The 24,579-nt window shown below is 44.9% G+C and overlaps 1 protein-coding gene across 1 annotated transcript in view; it reads left to right on the top strand.

The window, feature by feature from the left end:
- The window catches only part of LOC139000641 (eukaryotic translation initiation factor 1A, X-chromosomal-like), a 43,899-nt gene that overhangs the window by 9,774 nt on the left and 9,546 nt on the right, over window positions 1-24,579 (top strand). The window contains exons 3-4 of the mRNA XM_070402783.1: window positions 3,494-3,597; window positions 5,195-5,245. Coding sequence (XP_070258884.1) covers window positions 3,494-3,597; window positions 5,195-5,245 — 155 coding nt within the window. The remainder of the gene's footprint in view (window positions 1-3,493; window positions 3,598-5,194; window positions 5,246-24,579) is intronic.

Here is a 24,579-nt window from a genome sequence, read left to right as displayed (position 1 = left end):
TCGCTTCCTCTGTCACTGAAGCAAGCAAGCCTCATGTTCGCTTTAAGCTGCCTGCCTGTCGGCCGCCATCTTAGCTGGCAGTTAATTTGCATATCACCCTGATTAGCCAATGGGAAGAGTAACGGAGGTACTACTAAATTACCATGTTTCTCTTTTATGAGATAGGATACTAGAGGCCCAATGCACAAAAATTTGTTCACTGGCGGGCGGGGCTGTCCCTCAGCCCCACTTGTTTCCTCTCACAGTCTGGGACCCCTCGAGAGATAATGGCCTGCTGGCTTAGGCCTGCTCCCTGGTGGCAGAGTCTAGGCCCAATCCCTAGGTGCAGCTCCTGGTCGAGCTCAGAGCAGGGCTGATTGGGGAGTTGGGGCGCCGCCGCCTGTCATGCACAGAGCAGGGCGGATCGGGAGGTTGCGATGCCACCCCTAGTCACGCTCAGGGTAGGGCCGATTGGGGATTGGGGCACTGCCCCCTGTCACACTCAAGGCAGGGTCGATAGGGTAGTTGCAGCGCCACCCCCTGTCACACACAGAGCAGGTCCAATCAGAGGCTTGGGGTGCTGCCCCCTGTCATGCACAGAGCAGGGCCCATCAGGGGGGTTAGGGCTCCGAACCCTGTCACACACAGAGCAGGGCCGATCAGGGGGTTGGGGCGCTCAACCCTGTCATGCACAGAGCAGGGCCGATCAGGGGTTGGGGAGCTCCACCCTGTCACACACAGAGCAGGGCCCATCAGGGGGTTGGGGAGCTCCCCTCTATCAGGCACAGAGCAGGGTGGATAGGGAGGTTGTGGCCCCACCCCCTGACACAAACAGAGCTGCAGGGCAATCAGGGGCTTTGGTCATTGCCCCCTGTCACGCTGCTCCAGGTACCAGGAAGCCTTGGTGCTCCGCTTATCCCGGTGCTTGGAGGCCTCACAGCTCCGCTGATCCTGGTTCTGGGAGGCCTCGCGGCTCCGCTGATCCCGGGTTCAGGAGGCCTCCCGGCTCTGCTGATCCCAGTCCTGGAAGGCATATTACCCTTTTACTATATAGGTTAGAGGCCTGGTGCACGGGTGGGGGCCAGCTGCTTTGCCCTGAAGGGTTCCCAGATCAGCGTGGGGATCTCTCTTGGGTGCCTGGCCAGCCTGGTGAGGGGAAGATGGCTGTTTGCAGGTGGTTACACCCCCTTCAGAGTGTGGGTTTCCACTGGAGTGCCTGGCCAGCCTGGATGAGTGGATGATGGCTGTTTGCAGCTGGTCACACCCCCTTCAGGGTCGGGGTCCCCACTGGGATGCCTGGCCAGTCTGGGTGAGGGGCTGAGGGCCGTTTTCAGGCTGCCGGGTGACTGAAGCTCCCAACGTCTCCTTTTTTTCTTTTTTTTTTTTTAATTCTGGGATTTATTTACCTTCTATGGCTGTCACTGGAGCTGAGAGCTGGCCTTAGCTCTGAGGCTCGGCTCCAGCTCTGATACCTCAGCTGCTGCGAGCAGTATCTGCGTTTGTTTGGGTTCTATAATTGAAACACTGTTTCACCTCCAGCTCCGTGGCCCGGCTGGCTGAAAGCACATTTCTGGGGATGGTTTAGCTTCTATATTTGCAACATTGTTTCTTAGACTGCAGATCAGAGTTGGGCAGCGGCAGGCGGGGAACCTTGGCTTCCTCCGTCACTGGAGCAAGCAAGCCTCCTGTTCGCTTCAGCTGCCTGGCTGTCAGCTGCCATCTTGGTTTGCAGTTAATTTGCATATCGCTCCGATTAGCCAATGGGAAGGGTAGCGAAGTTACTGTTAATTACCATGTTTCTCTATTATTAGATAGGATAGTTCCTTCCTTTTTATTGATGAGTATATTCTATTTTTTTCCAGATTTTTTTTTTATCATTGTTTAAAGTTTTACATATGTCTCCTTTTCCCCGGTTGCTCCAGTGTCTTTGTCCATTGGTTATGCTAATATGCATGGATACAAGTCCTTTGCTTGCTCTCTAATGCCCCCTCTCCCCTGCCATTTGTCTCTCAGTCTATTCTTCTTCATTGGTTTATGTCAGTGATGGCAAACCTATGGCACATGTGTCAGAGGTGACACACGAACTCATTTTTTTGGTTGATTTTTCTTTGTTAAATGGCATTTAAATATATAAAATAAATATCAAAAACATAAGTCTCTGTTTTACTATGGTTGCAATTATCAAAAAAACTTCTATATATGACAGGGCACCAGAGTTAAGTTAGGGTTTTTCAAAATGCTGACACACCGAGCTTTAAAGGTTCGCCATCACTGGTTTATGTTGTTCTCTCACACATATGAGTGAGATCATGTGATATTTATCTTTCTCTGACTGGCTCATTTCGAGTAGCATAATGCTGTTGCAAATGGTAAAAGTTCCTTCTATTTTATAGCGGCATAGTATTCCATTGTATAGATGTACCACAGTTTTTAATCCACTCATCTGCTGATGGGCACTCAGATTGTTTCCAAATCTTAGCTATGGTGAATTGTGCTGCTATTAACATAAGGGTGCATATATCATTTCTGATTGGTGTTTCTGGTTTCTTGGGATATAGTCTTAGAAGTGGGATTATGGGGTCAAATGGGAATTCCATTTTTAACTTTTTGAGGAAATTCCATACTGTTCTCCACAGGGGCTGCACCAGTCTACATTCCCACCAGCAGTGCGCGAGAGTTCCTTTTTCTCCACATCCTTGCCAGCACTTGTCGGTTGTTGATTTGTTGATGATAGCTATTCTGACAATGTGAAGAGAGCGTATAATCGTGAACTGATTTACTTAAAATAAGTAGATAATTAAAATATTACCACCATTACCACCAAACCAGCAATGCAAGAAATGCTAAAGGGTCTAACTTCACATTTTTATTGACTAAGTTCAATTCCCTGTGGTTGGACAAATAACACTTTGTTCTCTTGCTTGCTAGCTTGTAGACTGGTAACAATCTTAGCATAGCTCATTCCATAGCCTTTCACACTTCTAATTTTCTGTCTTCCAACCCCCCTCCACTTTTATATAATGTAACATAGTATGGAAGTGACTACTCCATCACCATTTACCATGTGACACAACCTATCATAGCCTATTTAAGGATATGACTAGCCCATTATATTAAAAAGTTGCATCTCCACTTACCTGTAGGAGATTATACTAGGCATGTACACCACGTGATAGAACCTTAGAAGTCATATGAGAATTCTGTCATAACATGACAATGGGATTCAGAATTGAAAACCCTCAAATTCAAGGACTTTAAAGAATTGAAGTTCTTTAAAAATTATTAAAGAACGTGATGGTTTTCTGTTCATTTTTTTTTTATTAAAACGTATCTCCTTGAAAATGTTCTCTTAAAATACTTAAGCATTTTGCTTATCAATTTTTACCTTTTAAAAAAATAGTTTGACCTGAATTGAGTAGTAAAAATGAAGTTATCAGCTATGTTAATTTCAGTTATTAACATTTTAAGAAAAATTGAACAGTATCTTATATTCTCTTTTTTTTACCCACCTCAGAATATGCTCAGGTAATCAAAATGTTGGGAAATGGACGATTAGAAGCAATGTGTTTTGATGGTGTAAAGAGGTTATGTCATATCAGAGGAAAACTGAGAAAAAAGGTAGGTATAGTGGTTTGTTTTACTTTATACAATTTTTTTTAAGGGTGGTTCTGCCCAACCGGTTTGGCTCAGTGGATAGAGCGTTGACCTGTGGACTCAAAGGTCCCGGGTTCGATTACAGTCAAGGGCATGTGCCCTGGTTGCAGTCACAGCCCCAGTGGGGGGCGTGCAGGAGGCAGCTGATTGATGTTTCTCTCTCATCGATGTTTCTAACTCTCTATCCCTCTCCCTTCTTCTCTGTAAAAAATCAATAAAATACATATATATATATATATATATATATAAGAGTGGTTCTGTTTTATATGGGTCAATCAATTCATTTTTCTGAGTTTCCAAAGATGATCCTAATAACAGTGATTTATAAGACAATGTAAAATAAAGTCTTTCATGGGAATTTTCATAATATATATAAAAGCCAAGCGACCGGTCACTATCATGCGCACTGTGGCTGGCCAACTGGCTCAGTGGGGGGCAGGGCCAGCCAGCCAACGTCCCACGGCTACTCCCCCCGGCAGGCTGGCCCCAGATCAGCCCCAATTGGGGCTGGCCGGCTGGACCCCACCCAGGCACGAATTCATGCACTGGGCCTCGAGTAGAAAAGTATATTACAAAGAATTATTTGTTTTATCTGTGTTGTATTTCTCCTAGAAAGATTGCTCTGAATATAATATTGAGGAAACAGACAAATCCATTCTACAAAATAGCTCTTGCCCTGGCTGGTGTTGTTAAGTGTTTAGAGCATCTGCCCACATACTAAGGGGTCACGGGTTTGATTCCTGGTCAAGGGAACATGCCTGGATTGCAGGTTCACTCCTTGCCTCCACTCGGCATGTGTGGAAGGTAACCAGTGGATGTGACTCTCACACATTGATGTTTCTTTCTGTCTCTCTCCCTCCTTCTCCTCCCCCTTTTTATTCTCTTTGAAAAGCAATGGAAAAAAATATCATCAGGTGAAGATTAACACAAAAACAACACTTTAAAAAAGTGGACTCTTAAATAAATTATGCCATGAAGTCCATCTATCTATATATATATAAAAGCCAAGCGACCAGAACAACCTGTTGCTATAACGTGCACTGTGGCTGGCCAACCGGACCTATTGAGGGGTCCGGCCCCCGATCGGTTCTCCCCACCCTGATTGGTAGTGGGACTGGCCGGCCAACTGCCTGCACCCCAGGCCCAACCTGATCGGCCCCCTTGAGGGGGAATGTACCCCACCCATGCACGAATTGGTGCACTGGGCCTCTAGTAAAGGAATAAAAGCCAGAGAATTATTTTCGGTTTAAAGGAGACCAAAGAGACTAGTAATTGAATATGGTGCATTTTCTTTGATTAGATTTTAGTTTAAGGGAAACAGCTGTGCATATTAGGGAAGTTTAAATTGGGATATGGTAGGTAATATGTTTAGATCTTTTTATCCCATATTTATTACACACACACAGAAAACTGTAATACAATATAATTTTTCCCTAATCTTGTATATTTTTCCTACACTGGGTGGATAGTACATATTTTTTGTGACAAGAATGGTTTAACATTGTTCTTTATTTTTATGTTTTTATTTTAGATATAATGTGCAATAAATTTTCTTTTATAGGTTTGGATAAATACCTCAGACATTATATTGATTGGTCTGCGAGACTATCAGGTAATAATTACATTTACGTTTCTTTTGTATAATTGTACTTAATAAATCATTAATATTTAAAATATATAATCCTATACTAGTATAATAAAAGGGTAATATGTAAATTGACCCTAATGGTGGAATGACTGGGAATGACTGGTTGCTATGATGTGCACTGACCACCAGGAGGTAGATGCTCAACGCAGGAGCTGCCCCCTGGTGGTCAGTGTGCTTCCACAGGGGGAGACCCTCTCCTGCTTCCACCGCAGTGCTAAGGATGTCAGACTAAGGGCCATTTATCGGACATTCCCCAAGGGCTACTGGGTTGCCAGAGGGATGTCTGATTGCCAACTTAGGCCGATCCCCCAGGAAGTGGGCCTAACCCATCGGTTGGACATCCCCCTAGGGGTCCTGGACTGTGACAGGCCGGGCTGAGCGACCACCCACGTGCATGAATTTTTGTGCACTGGGCCTCTAGTATAAACATATTTGACCAACTCTAGCCAATTATGTCTTCTTACCATTCTGTCATCAAAATTTACTAAGGAAGCCCTAGCCGGTTTGGCTCGGTGGATAGAACGTCAGCCTGCGGACTGAAGGGTCCCAGGTTTGATTCTGGTCAAGGGCATGTACCTTGGTTGTGGGCACATCCCCAAAGGGCATGTACCTTGGTTGTAGGCATATCCCCAGTAGGGGGTGTGCAGGAGGCAGCTGATAGATGCTTCTCTCTCATCGATGTTTCTAACTCTCTATCCCTCTCCCTTCCTCTCTGTAAAAAATAAATAAAATATATTTAAAAAAAAATTTTTCTAAGGACAAGTTGTGTTTAAGACTATGATGTTTTCCTAATTCAGAATAATTTCCACAGTGATTAATAGTTCATGTGTTTTGTGGGATATTTGGTTGCTCATTATTCAATATTGTTTTTATTTTAAATGTGATATGCAATACTCTCCTACAAGTTTGGGGTAAATACCAAAGTTCTTTCTGTTTTCATTTACTTAAAAACCAGTTGTATTCTAGGCAGTATATTAGGTATTCCAGGGAATGATTCCGGTCCGTGAAAGATTATTGATGCAGGCTGAAATTTTTATTGTTCTATGGTGAAATTAGAAGATAAATAGATATTTTGTGGTGCTTTCAAGAAGCAAAATATTTTTCCATAATTACCTTTTCGTTTTCTTTTTTTTTCTGTTCGTCAGATTATTTATTCACTTGATTTTTAGATTTATTTGTTGATAGATAGTATTTGTTGTTCATAGTTTGATCTTTACCATTCTCCTTCCTCTTCTTAAAGGATACCTTTCAGCATTTCATTTATAATACTGGTTTAGTGGTGATGAACTCCTTTAGCTTTTTCTTATCTGTGAAGCTCTCTATCTGACCTTTAATTCTGAATGATAGCTTTGCTGGATAAAGTAATCTTGGTTGTAGGTTCTTGGTATTCATCACTTTAATTATTTCTTGCCATTCCCTTCTGGCCTGCAAAGTGTCTGTTGAGAAATCAGCTGACAGTCGTATGGGTACTCCCTTGTAGGTAACTGACTGTCTTTCTCTTGCTGCTTTTAAGATTCTCTCTTTGTCTTTTGCTCTTGGCATTTTAATTATGATGTGTCTCGGTGTGGTCCTCTTTGGCTTCCTCTTGTTTGGGGTTCTCTGTGCTTCCTGGACTTGTAAGTCTATCTCTTTCACCAGGTAGGGGGAGTTTTCTGTCATTATTTCTTCAAATAGGTTTTCAATATCTTGCTCTCTCTCTTCTTCTGGCACCCCTATAATTCGGATGTCCGTATGCTTGAAGCTGTCCCAGAGGCTCCTTACACTATCTTCGTATTTTTGGATATTTTTTGTTTGTTTTTCCGGTTGGGTGATTTTTGCTTCTTTGTATTTCAAAACGTTGACTTGATTCTTGCAATCCTCTAGTCTGCTGTTGGGAGTCTGTATAATATTCTTTATTTCAGTCAGTGTATGCTTAATTTCTAGTTGGTCCTTTATCACAACCTCGAGGGTCTCACTAGATTTCTTGAGGGTCTCATTAAGTTTATCGGTGGTTTCTAGAAAGTTCTTGAAAAACCTTAAAAGTGTGGTTTTGAACTCTATATCCAGTAGTTTGCTTTCCTCCATTTCTGTCATTTGTGTCTTGTTTCTTTGTCTCGCATTTTTTTATGCTTCGCTGTGTTGATAGAGTAGCTTTCTGTACTAGGTGTCCTATAGAACACAGTGGCTCAGTCTCCCCAATTACCTGAGGTGGACACTCTTGGTGCACCCCCTTGTGGGCTTGGTGCACAGTCTTATTGTAGTTAAGACTTGATTGTTGTAAATAACATTGGGAGTGATTGACCTCCAGGCCAATTGGCTGTGAGAATCAGCTGTGTATGCAGTGGGAGTACTTCAGTGCTAGAGACACCTCTTCAGGGCAAGACTTGCTTCAGTGGGGCTTTGGTACTCACTGAGTCTGCCCCTGAGTGTGTCCTTTATGAATCCGAGGAGCTGCAATCTGGATGGTCTCACTCTGACCACCAGGCACACTGGCTCCTGGATCTCTAAGGAGGTGCTAATCTAGCCTCTGCCTGAGGCTACCCAGCAGGAGCCAGCTGTGATGCAATACAAGATGCCCTGGGGTCTTGGGCCAGGTTCAGTTTGTTAGGTAATTATCAGATTGCCAAAGGCCAGGCCTTTCATATGCAAAAGCCTCCATGTGTGGCTTGGGTGAGGCAGGATCCCAGGGGATCAATAGGGCGGAGCAAGCAGTTATGGCTGCTCTCAGTCCTGCCCTTAGAGTCCCTGCTTCTCAGTGTCCCAGAAATCGCTGCAAGCACCCCCGAGAGAAAGCTGCCCTCGAGTTCCAACCCATGCCAGACAGTCCAGTTTCTTCCCTATGAGTCTGGGTCCCCAGAGACTCACCCGGAACTGGAGCTCAGAGCTTGAGACTCCCTCCCGATTGAAAAAGACAACAGTGTCCTCAGCCGCTAACCCTCTCCGCCTGTGCCTCTCTACCTCTGTATTTTACTTCCGCACTGAACCTCCTCTGAGTCTAGGTATGCTTTTCTCTTCCCTTCTAGTTGTAGAATTTCCACTCAGCCAGCCTTCCTGTGGTTCTGGATGATGTCTGTTCTGTCTTTTAGTTGTATTTTTGAAGTGGTTGTGCGAGGCAGCAATCTCTGGTGTTTACCTATGCCACCATCTTGGTTTCTCGAATAATTACCTTTTCTGAAATGAGAATGATATGGTGGTTCCTTTTATTAGAGATTTTACTTTTGAAAACAAAAGTTATCTTATGTTGGGTTCTCATCACCAATTTTTTTTTTTTTTTAATTTAAAGGACTCCAAGTCCAGGAAGTTGCTACTCTAGGGGATACAGCCAAATAAAGTCAAACCTTTCATGCTCCAAAAGGTTTACTGTATGATAGAAGAATAAGGCATGTGCTTCAGTAGTTATAAAACAGTGTTATATAAATATATGCTATAAATTTGAGAATAGCACTTAGAAAAGAGTATGATAGCTTCCCTTTATGATCTCAGCCATCAAACTATATATACATTAGTAAAATGCATTTGATTTCTACCTATTGGAACATATCATCATATTTTTAATCATGTTAGGAGCTTGAAAGTATCACTCTGTTTTAGTCGGTTATTAGATGCAGTTTTCTATAGCTTTCTTTTAGGTCCAGTTGCTTTGTAATATTTCAGTGTTTTGTAATTGATCTTCTGTATGATTATTTTAAATTTTTGGAATGAGGCGTATGGAAGGTACTTCTTCCAATTATCATCTCCAGACTTCACATTTTTCAAAATAATCTATCTTGATTTCCTCTATTTAGTGAAATATTATTCCCATAATTTAAAAAAATATTTTTAGACATGGTTTTCTTTAGTTTTTTAACTATTTATAATATCTAATGTGAATTCTTAAGTACAACTTCTGGGCTTTCTCAGAAACAGTTTGTATTGTCTAACAGTTTTTTACCAATGAACACACTTTCCTGTTTCTTTTTGTGTATTATAATTTTTTTGTTGTTGAAAGTTAGAAATTGCTAATATGTGGCAAGACTGGAAATTAGATTTCCTCTCCCAAGATTTGTCTTACTATTGTTTGTTAGTGACATTTCTAAACCAATTTTTATATAGGCTGTGTTTTTTCTTGTGTGTGGCCCATTGAATACTTAGTTAACTTAGTGGACAGTTCATGTTGGGACTGAGATTTTAAAACCAGTAACCCTCCCAACCTTTGCATATGGATTGTGTGCATGTTGGTATTTGCTTTCAAGCAAGCAATTGACAGCTCTGCTTTAGTCTATATTTTATGCTTATGTAGATTCTCAAGGTCAATGATAGTTAGGAGATTTGGACTTTCCCGAGTCTCTATTAAGCCATTTATTCAGCCTTTTGAATGTTTTTTATTTAGATTTTTCTAAAGCATACAGTCATAAAGACAAGAGTGAACTGATATATTCAAAATTAGTAGATAATTAAAATATTCTTAATACTAGAAAGCTTATTAAGGAAATGGCACCTGACATAATATATTTCTTGTCAAGAATATGACAAGAATATGTTAGACTTTTCAAATCTTCTATGGATATCTCATTCCAAAAGTTTTCCTTAGAAGTTTTTCAGTCAGGTACTTGCTTCAACTGTCACCACATAAAACCATTGTAGTGTTAAAAAATTGCCACAATTATCTATACTAATAAAAGGGTAGTATGCTAATTAGACTAGGAGACCTTCAAGGAGACCTTCTGGATGTCCTTCCAGACAAAGCCATGGTGGCGGGGCTGAGGCAGAGGAGGTTAGGGGCAATCAGGCCAGGAAGGGAGGGCAGTTGGGGGTGATCAGGACAGCAGGGGGTGGCAGTTGGGGGTGAGCAGGTCATGGATGGGGGTATTTGGGGCGATCAGGCTGGTGGGGGGGGGGGCAGTTGGGGGCGAGCAGGCCAGCAGGCAGAGTGGTGAGGGGCAATCAGGCAGGCAGGCAGGCAGGCAAGTGAGCGGTCCCAAATTGCGAGAGGGACTTAAACCGGCAGTCGGACATTCCCTGAGGGTTCCCAGATTGCAGAGGGTGTAGGTCAGGCTAAGGGACAGGGTACCACCCCCCCCCGCCCGCCCCCATGCACGAATTTCTTGTACTAGGCCCCTAGTTTTTGAATAAAAGCCTGAGGGGGAAAATTTTAGTAATAAGCTTTTAATAAGATAAAATAATTTCTAAAGTGAGAGTTTTCAGGAAGTGCCACACAGTTCTCTAAAAATTATGTTTTGAAGGATCTCCAAATAGTTGTGCCCCTCCAGTGGCTACTGGATGCTGGTTTTATTGGCTGCTTGGATCTAGGGCACAAGGATGGGAATAGAGCAAGGTGTAAAACACTACAAAGCTTGTACTTACTAAAAATGATTCTCATTTTTTTGGAATAAACTATCAGAATATTGTAAGCATTTGATTCTAAAGTTCAGATAAAATTGATTTTGACTATTTTTTCCACTTTCTGAAAAGGAGTGGATTGTAGAAAGTCCTTATGCCACCATTTCAGCAATATTATTTCTGTTTGTATCTAGGTTTTTCCTAGATTTATTGAGCTATAGCATTGTAAAAATGGTACAGCATAATGATTTGATCCATTTATGTATTGCAAAATAATTTAAATTATACTAGAGGCCCAATGCACGAATTCGTACATGGGTGGGGTCCCTCAGCCTGGCCAGCAATCGGGCCTGATTTGGGCTGGCCAGTCAGCCGGCTATTGGCAGTGACCACGGAAGGTTTGCTTTGGGAGCGCACTGACCACCAATAAACATTTGTCAGATGAATGTAAAATAAATGGAACCAAAGGAGAAAATAAAATAACTATAGGCATCTTACAGAACTAGTAACTGGGATAATAACTAATAACATCTTATAATTGGAAGTTTATATTCTCTAACCAACATTTCATTTCCCCTTCATGAAGCCTTTGGCAGACATTACTCTACTCTTTCTATTGGTTTGGCTTTTATAGATTTCAAATATGAGATCATACAGTATTTTTATTTTCTATCTTTCACTTAGCACAGTGCCTTCCAGGTTTATTCATGTGTGACAAATGTCAGGATATCTTTCTCATAGCTGAATAATATACCTGTGCCTGGGTGTTTGTGTCTGCATGTGTAAGAGACATCTTTATCCATACATTCATTGATGGACACTTAGATTGCTTTCATATCTTGATATGGTGAACATGGGGTGAATGTATCTTTGTGACACCCTATTTTTCCTTTGGGTATATACCCAGAAGGGGTATTACTGGATCTTAACAGTGGTTGCATTTTAAATCTTTTGAGGAAGCTTCCTACAGTTTTCAATAGTGCCTTTGTCAGTTTACATCTCACCACATTTGTTCCCTCTTGTCTTTTATGATTTCCATCCTAACAGGTGTCTAAGGTAGTATTTCATTGTGGTTTGATGTGCATTTCCCTAATGACTAGTGACAGTAAATATCTTTTCATGTACTTGCTGGCCATTTGGATGTCTTTGGATTGAAATGCCTGTTAGCTCTTTGTGCCCACTTTTTAATTGAATTATTTGCTTCTTTGCTATTGTGTGAGTTCCTTATGTATTTTGGATATGAACTCAGTATCAAGTATTAGAGGCCTGATGCATGAACTTGTGGATCAGTGGGGTCCCTCACCCTGGCCTGCAGGATCAGGCCGAAAACAGCTCTCCAATGTCCCCTAAGGGGTCCCAGATTGCTAGAGGGCGCAGCCAGGCAGAGAGACCCCATCAGTGCACCATCGGGCCTGGGGAGGGACGAGGGAGGTTGGCCACCTGGAGAGGGACCGCGGGAGAGCTCCAGGGCATATCCAGCCCATCTTACTCAGTCCTGATCATCCAGACCCCAGCAGCAAGTTAACCTACTGGTCACAGTGCACATCATAGTGACTGGTCAACCGGTTGACGGTCTGCCCCCTAGCACATCATAGCTAGCGGTTGAGCGGCCTTAGCTTATCATTAGCATATTATGCTTTGTTTGGTTGTATGGCCAACTGTACATGTGGCATACTAGGTTTTTATTATATAATACTAGAGGCCCGGTGCAAAAAATTTGTGCACTCGGAGGGGAGAAGGGGTCCCTCAGCTGGGCCTGTGCCCTCTCGCAGTCTGGGACCCCTCAGGAGATAACGACCTGCTGGCTTAGGCCTGCTCCTGGGTGGCAGAGGGCACGCCCAATCCCTAGGTGTAGCCCCTGGTCAGGCTCAGAGCAGGGCCGATTGGGGAGTTGGGGCACCACCCCCTGTCGTGCACAGAGCAGGGCGGATCAGGAGGTTGTGATACCACCCTCAGTCACGCTCAGGGTAGGGCTGATTGGGGGGTTGGGGCACCGCCCCCTGTCACACTCAAGGCAGGGTCGATGGGGAGGTTGTGGCACCACCCCTATCACTCACAGAGCAGGGCCAATCGGGGTTGGGGCGCTGGCGGGTGTCACTCACAGAGCAGGGCCCATCCGGGGAGTTGGGGCTCCGCCCCCTGTCATACACAGAGCAGGGCGGATCAGGTGGTTGGGTGGCTGCCCTCTATCACCCACAGAGCAGGGCCGATCAGGGGGTTGGGGCGCTGCAACTCTCACACTCAGAGCAGGGCCGGTGGGGAGGTTATGGCTCTACCCTGTCACACAAAGAGCAGGGCCCGTGGCGTGGGGAGGTTGGGGCGCCGCACCCTGTCACACACAGAGCCACAGGGCGATCAGGGGGTTGGGGAGCTCCCCCCTATCAGACACAGAGCAGGGCTGATCAGTAGGTTGGGGCGCCATCCCTTGTCACAAACAGAGCAGGGCGGATAGGGAGGTTGTGGCCCTGCCCCCTGTCACACACAGAGACGCAGGGCGATCAGGGGGTTTGGGCGCTGCCCCCTGTCATGCTGATCCCGGTGCCGGGAGGCATATTACCCTTTAACTATATAGGATAGAGTCCTGGTGCATGGGTAGGGGCTGGCTGGTTTGCCCTCAAGGGTGTCCTGTATCAGGGTCAGGGTCCCCACTGGGGTGCCTGGCCAGCCTGGATGAGGGGATGATGGCTGTTTGCAGCTGGTCACACACCCTTCAGGGTAGGGGTCCACACTGGGGTGCCTGGCCAGTCTGGGTGAGGGGCTGAGGGCTGTTTTCAGGCTGGCGGGTGACTGAAGCTCCCAACCGCTCCTTTTTTTCTTTTTCTTTTTTTTTTATTCTGGGCCAAGGCTTCTGCTGCTGAAAGCAGGTATCTAGTATGTTTCGGTTCTATAATCAAAACACTGTATCATCTCCAGCTCTGAGATCCCGGCAGGCTGAAAGCTGGTTCTGCGGTTTTGTTTAGCTTCTATATTTATTACAATGTTTCAAACTGCAAGCTCAGAGGCCTGCAAGGCAGGCAGAGAACGTTGGAGTCCTCCGTCACTGAATCAAGCAAGCCTCATGTTCGCTTCCAGCTGCCTGGCTGCCGGCTGCCATCTTGGCTGGCACTTAATTTGCATATCTCCCTGATTAGCCAATGGGAAGGGTATCGGTCGTACGCTAGTTACCATGTTTCTCTTTTATTAGATAGGACTAGAGGCCCGGTGCACAAAAATTTGTGCACTGGGGGAGGGTGGGTACCCCAGCCTGGCCTGTGCCCTCTCACAGTCTTGGACCCCTCGGGAGATAACGACCTGCTGGCTTAGGCCTGCTCCCGGGTGGCAGAGGGCACGCCCAATCCCTAGGTGCAGCCCCTGGTCATGCTCAGAGCAGGGCCTTTTGGGAGTTGGGGCGCCGCCCCCTGTCATGCACAGAGCAGGGTGGATGGGGAGGTTGCGATGCCACCCTCAGTCACGCTCAGGGTAGGGCCGATTGGGGGGTTGGGGCACCGCCCCCTGTCACACTCAAGGCAGGGTCGATGGGGAGGTTGCGGTGCCACCCACTGTCATGCACAGAGCAGGGCCGATCAGGGGGTTGGGGCGCTGCCCCCTGTCACTTAGAGCAGGGCCCATCAGGGGGGTTGAGTCTCCGTACCCTGTCACACACAGAGCAGGGTCGATCAGGGGATTGGGGAGCTCCCCCCTGTCACGCACAGAGCAGGGCCCATCAGGGGGTTGAGGAGCTCGCCCCTATCATGCACAGAGCAGGGCCCATCAGGGGGTTGGTGTGCTGCCCCCTGTCACTCACAGAGCACGACCCATCAGGGGGGTTGGGGCTCCGTACCCTGTCACACACAGAGCAGGGTCGTTCAGGGGGTTGGGGAGCTCCCCCCTGTCACACACAGAGCAGGGCCCATCAAGGGGTTGAGGAGCTCCCCCCTGCATTGCACAGAGCAGGGCCGATCTCGGGTTTGGGTCGCTGCCCCCTGTCACTCACAGAGCAGGGCCCATCAGGGGGATTGGGGCTCCGTACCCTGTCACACACAGAGCAGGGTCGATCAGGGGGTTGGGGACCTCCCCCCTGTCACACACAGAGCAGGTCCCATCAGGGGGTTGAGGAGCTCCCCCCTGTGACACACAGAGCAGTGTGGATCAGGAGGTTGGGTCGCCGCACCCTGTCACAATCAGGGCAGTGCCAATGGGGAGGTTATGGCTCTCCCCCATCACCCGTGGAGGGGGGTTGGGGCGCCACCCTCTATCACCCACAGAGCAGGGCCGATCAGGAGGTTGGGGCGCCGCCACTGTCACACTCAGGGCAGGGCCGATGGAGAGGTTATAGCTCTACCCTGTCACACACAGAGCAGGCCGATCAGGGGTTTGGGGCGCTGCACCCTGTCACACACAGAGCCGCCTGGTGATCAGGGGGTTTGGGCGCTGCCCCCTGTCATGCTGATCCAGGTGCCAGGAGGCCTCACCGCTCCACTGATCACCATGCTGGGAGGCATATTACCCTTTTACTATATAGTATAGAGGCCTGGTGCACGGGTGGGGACTGGCTGGTTTGCCCTTGAAGGGTGTCTTGGATCAGGGTGGGGGGCCTCACTGGGGTGCCTGGCCAGCCTGGGTGAGGGGCTGAGGGCCATTTTCAGGCTGTCGGGTGACTGAAGCTCCCAACCGCTCTTTTTTTTCTTTTTTTTTTCTTTTAATTCTGGGCCAGCTTTAGCTCTGAGGCCTTGCTGCTGAAAACATTGATACAATATTGCAGTCCGGCTGGCTGAAGCCCGGCTGACTGAAAGCCGGTTTCTGGGGTTTTGTTTAGCTTCTATATTTGCAACATAGTTGCTTAGAGTTTCAGCTGAGAGGCCGGCAAGTCAGTTGGGGAACGTTGGAGTCCGCAGTCACTGGAGCAAGCAAGCCTCTCTGTTTGCTTCAGTGCATGGCTGCCGGCCGCCATCTTGGCTGACAGTTAATTTGCATAAGGATATGCTGATTAGACAATGGGAAGGGTAGCAGTCGTATGCTAATTACCATGTTTCTCTTTTATTAGTGTAGATAGGATAAGACTAGAGACCTGATGCATGAAATTAGTGCAGGAGTAGGCCTTCCTTCTCCCCACTGCTGGCACCGGCTTCCCTCTAGTACCCGGGACCTGGGCTTCACCCTGGCCTCTGGCAGGCACCCGGGACCTGGGTTCCCTCCGGGACCTTGGCTTCCCTCTGCCCTGGCTTTGTCCAGAGGATGTCTGGTCTAATTAGCATATTACCCCTTTATTATTATAGATGGTTTGCAAATAATTTCTTTCATTTTGTTTATTGTTTGTGCTGTACAGAAAAATTTTAGTTTGCTGTTGTTATACATGATTTTTGCTCTTGTTGCTTATGATACAAAAAATAATTGCCAACCCCAATGTCAAGGAGCTTTCTCCCTGTTTTCTCCCAGTAGTTTTATGGTTTTAATTCTTGTGTTTAAGTCTTTGATCTATTTTAAGTTAATTTTTTTGTGAGTGGCATAAGATAGAGATTCAGTTTCATTTTTTGCCTGTGGTTATCCAGTTTTCTCAATGCCATTTGTGAAGAGACTGTTCTTCCCCAATTGATTATTCTTCTCTTTTTTAAAATATTTTTAAAAATATATTTTTATTGATTTCAGAGAGGGAAGGAGAGGGAGAGAGAGATAGAAACATCAATGATAAGAGAGAATCATTGATTGGCTCTCTCCTGCACGCCCTCCACTGGGGACCAAGTCCGCAACCCGGGCATGTGCCCTTGACCGGAATTGAACCTGGGACCCTTCAGTCTGCAGGTCAATGCTCCATCCACTGAGCCAAACAGGCTAGGGGTTTAATATTTTTTATTGTTTTCAGGGAGAGGGTGAGAGAAATAGAAAATCAATGATGAGAGAGAATCATTGATTGGCGGCCTCTTGCATGCCCCACACTGGGGATCAAGCCCTCAACCCTGGCATGTGCCCTTGACCGGAATTGAACCTGGGACCCTTCAGTCCGAAGGTCGATGCCTTATCCACTGAGCCAAACCAGGTAACCTATGGCCAAAGGTGGAATCGCGTGGCCCTACGAGGAATCAGGGCTGGCTGAATATTCTTTTCTTAAAAAATATGTTTTTATTTCTTTTAGAGAGAGGAAAGGAGAGGGATAAGAAGCTAGAAACATCAGTGAGAGAGAAACATCATCAGTTGGCTCCTTCCTGCATACCCCTGACTTGTTAGTTCATGGGTCAGTGCTCAATCACTGAGCAACACTGGCTGAGCACAATAGATTTTTCTTGGTTCCCTTGTAATTATTAGTTGATCGTATAAGCAAAAATTTATTAGTGGGCTTTTGATTTTGTTTCATTGGTCTATGTATATGTTTTCCTTTTTTAAAAAAAATTATTGGTCCAAGTCTAGATAATTTTTATTTTATTTTGTTTTTTATTATGTACTATTATTTTTTAATTTTTATTGTTGAGAGTAGTACAGATGTCCCACTTCTCCATCCCTGCACTACCCAGTTCCCACTCTGTCCCTTCCCAGGCTTTTACCACCCTTACCACCATAGGTAAGATCTTCAGTTAATCTCTTCCTGCCTCCTCTCCCCCTTCCCTCTGAGTTTCATCAGTCTGTTCATGTTTCCATGCCCCTGATTCTATTTTATTCACCAGTTTATTTTGTTCATTAGATTTCTTGTTTATTTTGATTTTTAAATTTAATTGTTGATAAGATAATGTATTTATTGCCATTTTATTGTGTGTGTGTGTATATATATATATATATATGTGTGTGTATATATGTATGTGTGTGTGTGTGTATATATGTATATTTATTTCAGAGAGGAAGGGAGAAAGAGAGAGAGAAACATCAATGATGAGAGAATCATTGATTGGCTGCCTGCTGCACGCTCCCCACCGGGGATCGAACCTGCAACCTGGGCATGTGCCCTTGACCAGAATCAAATCCGGGACCCTCCAGTCCTCAGACTGACGCTCCATCCACTGAGCTAAAACAGCTAGCGCTGTGCATATTTTTTATACACTTTTTTCTTTTTTCTCTTCTGACAGAAGACCCTTCAACATTTAATATAATATTGGTTTGGTGGTGATGAACTCCTTTAGCTTTTTCATGTGTGTGAGTCTCATTATCTGACCTTTAATTCTAAATGATAGCTTTGCTGGATGGAGTAATCTTGGTTGTAGGTCCTTGCTATTCATCACTTTGAATATTTTTTTGCCACTCCCTTCTGGCCTGCATAGTTTCTTTTGAGAAATCAGCTAACAGTCTTATGGGCACTCTCTTGTAGGTAACTAACTGCCTTTCTCTTTAAAAATTCTCTCTTTGTCTTTAAACCTTAGAATTCTAATTATGATGTGTCTTAGTGTGGTTTCTTTAGGTTCCTCTTGTTTGGGACTCTCTGCACTTCCTGGACTTGTAAGTCTATTTCTTTCACCAGGTAGGGGGAGTTATCTATCATTATTTCTTCAAATTATTTCTTCTGGCACCCCCAAAATGTGAATGTTGGTACACTTGAAGTTGTCCGAGAGGCACCTTACACTAGAATCCCTGTAAATTAGTCTTTATTTCATTTAGTGTATGCTTAATTTCTGAGTGGTCCTTTTTCATGTCTTTGACATTCTCATTAAAGATCCCTGAAAGTCTCACTAAGTCCCTTGAAACTTCATGAAAATCCTTGAGAAACCTTATAACCATGGTTTTGAATTTGTATCTAGTAGTTTGCTTTCTTCCGTTTCTTTCATTTATGACATGTTTCTTTATCTCCACATTTTGGTTGCTTCCCTGTGTTTATTTCTATGCATTAAGTAGAACTGCTATGTTTCCTGGAATTAGTAAAATGGCCTTGTGTATAGGAGGTCTTGTATTGCACAGTGGCGCAGCCTCCCCAGTCACCTGAGCTGGGCACTTCTAGGTGCGTCCCTCTGTGAGCTGTGTGCACAGTCTTATAGTTGAGCCTTGAATGCTTTTGGTGTCACTGGGAAGAATTGACCTCCAGGCCCTAGAGTCAGTGTACCCAGTGGACAGCGTCACACCATACCAGATTACAACTGTACACATCCACAAGGTACACACTCAAGGGGTAGATTCAGTGAGCATCAAAGCCCCACTGAAGCAAGTCCTGCTCCATAGAAATTTCTCCTGCACAGCAACCCTCCCACTGTAGTTGCAACAGCTTGGGTGGGGCTGCAAATTGATGGGGCAGGGTCTCAGGAATCACCAGGGTGGAGCAAACTATGAACCAGACTGATGGACACAGATGTGGCCCCTGCCAGTCAGCTTTGCAATAGGTGAGGTTCCAGCACAGGAACAATTTCTCCTGGCGAGCACCCTCATCTGGGAGAAAGCCACCCCCGAGTTCCTTCCCTGATGCCAGACAATCCATTTTCTCCTCATATGTCTCTGGGTCCCCCAACACCATCTGGCACCGAAGCTCAGAGGGATCAAGTCCAAGTAAGTTTTGTGCCGATCCTTTAAAAGGAAAACTTGGGTCTCCAGCAGTTTCCATGTCACTCAGGCACAGTCCCTGTTGGGTTTTACAGTCCGAAGTTATAGGGACTTCTCTTCCCAGCTCTGGAACCCTGGGCTATGGTCTGGTGTGGATCTGGGACCCCTTGCTCCTCATGAGTGGCCCCCGCAGAGACAATTAAAAAGTGACACATGGGTGTTGGACTAGCATGTTCTGTGCCTCTGCTCCCCCTCCCAGTCTCTATGTACTTTCTTCTTTACTTCTCTAGTTGTAGAGCTTCCTCCAGCAATCTTTCAGGCCATTCTGAATGATGGTGATTCTGTATTTTAGTTTTAATTTTGATGTAGTTGTGGGAGGCAGTGTGCATCAGCATTTATCAATGCTGCCACCTTGGTTCTCTATGTGTTTTTTTTTTTTTTATTCCTCACCTGAGGATATTTTTTCATTGATTTTTTTTTTTTTTTAGAGAGTGGAAAAGAGAGGGAAAGACAGATAAAAATATCAATGTGAGAGAAACATTGATTGGTTGTCTCCTTACACGCCCCGACCAGACTTGGGCCGTGGAATAGCCTACAACCGAGGTATGTTCCCTTGACTGAAATTGCTCTATCCAATGAGCCAAACTGTCTAGGGCTCTATGTGTATGTTCTAATGCTAGTATAGTATTGTGTTGATTACTGTAGTTTGCAGTGTAGTTTGACATCAATAAATGTGATGCCTGCAGCCAAGATTGCTTTGGCAGAAAATTGGGGGACATCTATAATACTGTCAACAGCCCTATATAATAAAAAGCTAATATGCAAATCGATAGAACGACTGGTCGCTATGATGTGCAACGACCAACGGGGGGCAGTCACTCAATGCAGGAGCTGCCCCGTGGTGGTCAGTGCACTCTCACAGTGGGATCGCCACTAAGCCAGAAGCTGGGCTCACAATTGGAAAGTGCACTGGTGGTGGTGGGAGCCTATTCCGCCTCCACAGCAGTGCTAAGGAGCAGCGAACTGAGCTGTAAGGAGCAGCAAGCAGGCGGTGGTAAGGATCGAGAGGTCCTGGACTGCAAGAGGGATGTCCGCCTACCGGTAAATACAAGAGGATGCAGGCCGAGCTAATGGAACCCCATCCAGTGCACAAATTTTCGTGCACTGGGCCTCTAGTAAAGAATAATAGACAATGCCTCAAAAGAAAAAAACTGCTTTGGCTATTTTTTAAAAAATAATTTTTATATTTTAATTACAGTTGACATACAATATTGTATTAGTTTAGGTGTACATTATATAACAAGTTGATTGTCCTGATAAATCTTGCACCCATCTTACATCCTTAGTTGTTAGAATATTATTGCCTAATAGTGACCTGGTGTACGAATTCGTGCACATTGAAAGGAAATTAATTAGAAGATGGCCGGTGGGTTGGGACTGGACGACACAGGCCGGGCATGCTTGGAGCCAACCTCCTGCTGTCCCTCCCCAGCATCTGTGGAGTGAGGGGGGCCGTTCAGCAGGTGGGGTCCTTCTGCCTGGCATACGGGGATCAGGCTGAAACTGGCCCTCTGTCATCTCCCAAGGGGCCCCGAGTTCGAGAGGGCACTCTGCAAAGTTGCTGTCATACAGGGTGTTGAATGCAAATGCAAGTGTGCAGTAAACCAGATTCAGAACTAACAGTGCCCCGGCAACAACATAACCTATGGCCAAAGGTGGAATCATGTGGCCCTACGAGGAATCAGGCTCCTTCCTCTCAGGTTTTGAGCATTACTTGAGAACCGCTGCTGCCAAGTCACTGCAGTTCTGCAGATCCTGCATTGAGTGGTTGTCCCTTGGTGATCAGTGCGCATCATAGCGACCAGTCAGACGGTCGGGTACTTAGCATATTATCCTTTTATATAGATAGATATTCCCTTTGCTATACTTTACATTCCCATGACTGTCCTATAACTACAAATCTATTTCTCAATCCTTTCACCTCTTTCACCCAGACTCCCAACCTCCCTGCCAGCTGGCAGCCATCAAATGTTCTGTATCTGTGAGTCTGTTTCTGCTTGTTCATTTAGTATTTTAGTTCTAATTGTTGATATATATGATATGTGTATGTATACACAAACACACACATATATATATTGCCATTTTATTATATGCATTTTTGGTTTCTTTTTTCCTCCTGAAGAGTCTTCAACATTTCTTATAATATTGGTTTGGTGGTGAACTCCTGTAGCTTTTCCTTGTCTGGGGAGCTCTTTTTTTTTTTTTTTTCTTAAACATATTTTATTGATTTTCCACAGAGAGGAAGGGAGAGGGATAGAGAATTAGAAAGATCAATGAGAGAGAAACATCGATCAGCTGCCTCCCGCACACTTCCTACTGGGGATGTGCCCACAACCAAGGTACATGCCCTTGACTGGAATCAAACCTGGGACCCTTTAGTCTGCAGGCTGATGCTCTATCCACTGAGCCAAACTGGTTAGGGCCTGGGGTTCTCTTTATTTCTCCTTCAGTTTTAAATGATTGCTTTGTCCTGTGAAGAGTAATCTTTCATCGCTTTGAAGATTTCTTGCTCCTACCTTCTGGCCTGCAAAGTTTCTTTTGAGAAATCAGCTGACAGCACAATATTGGGAGTTTCCTTTAGGTAACTAACTGCCTTTTTCTTGTTGCTTTTAAGATTCTGAATTTGTAACATTTTACATTTTAATTATGATATGTCTTGGTGTGGGTCTCTTTAGGTTTCATCTTTGTCTATTTCCTTCACCAAGTTAGGGAAATTTTCTGTCCTTATTTTTTCATTTTCTTGCTCCAGCACCTCCATGTACACTTGAAGTTGTCCCAGAGGTTCCTTATATATTCTTATTGTTTTGGATTTTTCATTTTTCTTTCTTTTTTTGCTGTGCTTGGGTGTTTTGGGGTGGTGTTTTTTCTTTGTTTTATTCATCCTCACCGGTGGATTTTTTTTCCATTGATATTTAGAGAGTGGAAAAGAGAGGGAGGGAGAGTGGCGGACAGAGAGACGAGAGGGAGAGAAACATTAGAGAGACTCATCAATTGGTTGTATCTGGCATGCACCCCAACTGAGCTCGTGATTGAACCTCCAACCCAGGTATGCACCCTTAACCAGGAATCAAACCCTCATCCTTTCAATGCATTGGCCGATGCTAATCATGGAACCATACCAGCCAAGTGTGATTGGGATTTTTTGCTTCCTCATCTTCCAAAACATTGATTTGATTCTAAGCTTCTTCTGCTCTATTGGTTGATTCCCTGTAAATTATTCTTCATTTCAGTTTAGTGTATCCTTCATTTTTGACTGTTTCTTTTTTATGCTTGAAGTTCTCACTAAGTTTCTTCAGCATCCTTATAACTTCTGTATCTGGTAGTTTGCCTGTCTCCACTTGGTTTAATTCTTCCTCTGTTCGTTCATTTGGGGCATATTTCTTTGTCTCCTAATTTTGGCAGCCTACCTGTTATGTTTGTTTCTATGTTTAGGTAATTAGGTAGTGCTGCTATATCTCCCAGACGTGGTAGAATGGTCTAATGTAATAGGTGTTCTGAGGGGTGGCACAGCCTCCCTGATCACCCAAGATGAGCCTCTCCATGTGAGCTGTGTACACTTCCTGTTGTAGTTGGTTTGTAATTGCTGTTAGCAGGTCAATGGGAGAGATTTACCTGCAGGCCAAACAACTTTAAGGACTGGCTATGATCACTGATCATTGACCTTTGGCCACCATGGAGGATCAGCTATGCAGTGACCCACCCTACAGAACAGGACTTAGTTCATTAGGTCTGTGGTGCCTGCATTTACCCCTTGAGTGTGTCACTTTGTGGAGGTTTTTGGATGGTGCAGCTTCCACATGGTCTGAAGCTCTCTACTGGGTGTGCTTACTCTGGGGCCTCCAGTGAGGTGCAGGACAAGGTTGGCACTGACTGTTCTCTCTGGCATAATCTACAGTGATGCAGATGGCTGCTACTTGTGCTGGCTTGGAGGTGCCCAGGAGTGGCTAAGCTGTGAACTAAGGCCGACTTCTACCTATACCAGACCTGGGGCCCTTTAGCAAGAGGTACAGAGCATGCGGAGGCCAGATACTGCATGTTTGAGAGATTTTTTAAAAATCTGAAGCATGAGGCAAAACAGGACATTGGTATGGAAAAGCCACTGGAAACAGCATGCGTGGGTCTAAAGTTTCGGTAGGGCAGGGCCTCGGAATCACCAGAGCCAGGCTAATAGTTTTAGCCAGGTCTATGGAGACAGATATTGTGCAACCTGCTGGCTCTGTGGAGGGAGGGCTTATCAAAGGAAAAATGGCTGTGCCAGCACCTGTGTCTCTTACTTTCATCCCCCCCAACTCTTGCTGTGATGTAGAACAATTTAGTTCCTCCCCATATGTCTCTTTCAGTGGAGCTCAGAGCGAGCAAGTCCCAGTAAGTCCGTGTGTGGTATTTTTAAGAGGAACTGCCTGGGAAGCCAGCAGCCTCCATGTCACTCAGTCAAAATCCCCACTGGTTTTTACAGCCAGAAGATATGGGGACTCCTCCTGCTGGCACTGGATCCCTGGGCTGGGGGGCTTGGCATGGAGCTGACATTCCTTGCTTCTTAAGGGGGACCTCTGCAGCCAAGGTATCCTCCCAATATTTATTTGCTACCTGTGGGTGTTCTCTGCCCACCAGTCTCTATGTGGCATCTTCTGTAATTTGGTAATTCCCTAGTTGTAGGACTTTCCTTCAGCTCCATTTCAGGCAATTCTGAATGAAGATTGTTTTGAAGATTATTTGTAATTTTGATGCTATTATTTCCTTGATTCATTGTTGAGATAGCTCATTGCTCACTAGAAACACAGCTGCTTTTTGTATTGGGTTTTCTCCATTCATCCTTTCGATTTTATTTTGTATTGGTTTTAGATGTAGAGCTTAATGGTTGAACAGTCTTATATTTACATAGTGTTCCCCTTGATATTTCCTATACCCGACTTGGCTCCATATATAGTTACTGCATATTGACTGTGTTTCTGTGCTTAATTTACATTTACATCCTAGTTACTATTTTGTACCTATGAGTTTGTACTTCTTAATTGCTTCACCCCACCCCCAAACCCCTGCCCTCGGCAACCACCAATTTGCTCTCTGTGTCTGAGTCTATGTCAGTTTTGTTTCTTTGTTTATTCTCTTCTCTAGATCTCACATATAAGTGAAATGATACGGCATCTGTCTTTGACTTACTTTACTGTATGTTGGTTTTCTGAAATACCAGCTCATCACTTAATCTTTCCCAAATGAGTCTATATCCTTGCTGCAAACATTTTATTCCCCTGTTCCAAAGAGTGATCCAGAGATTAGATTAGCACCATCATCGTCTGATAGCATGTTAGAAATGTAATTTTTTAGCTCAGTCTCACTTACTGAGCCAGAATTTTAATTTTAATACAATCCCTCTATTTTGTATGCATATGTCAGTTTGAGAAGTGTTGCTTTATATTACACTGCAGTTGTATCACTGTGATTATTTTAGTTTCCTTTGAGTTTTTTGGGGGGCAGCTTGTTGTAAGTATTCTTCAAACACTGCTTTTCCTCTC

Source organism: Myotis yumanensis, unplaced genomic scaffold (assembly GCF_028538775.1).
Source record: "Myotis yumanensis isolate MYYU_CA2020_CCGP unplaced genomic scaffold, mMyoYum1.0.hap1 SCAF_24, whole genome shotgun sequence".
Lineage (NCBI taxonomy): Eukaryota > Metazoa > Chordata > Mammalia > Chiroptera > Vespertilionidae > Myotis > Myotis yumanensis.
This window is presented reverse-complemented; position numbering and strand designations above follow the sequence as displayed.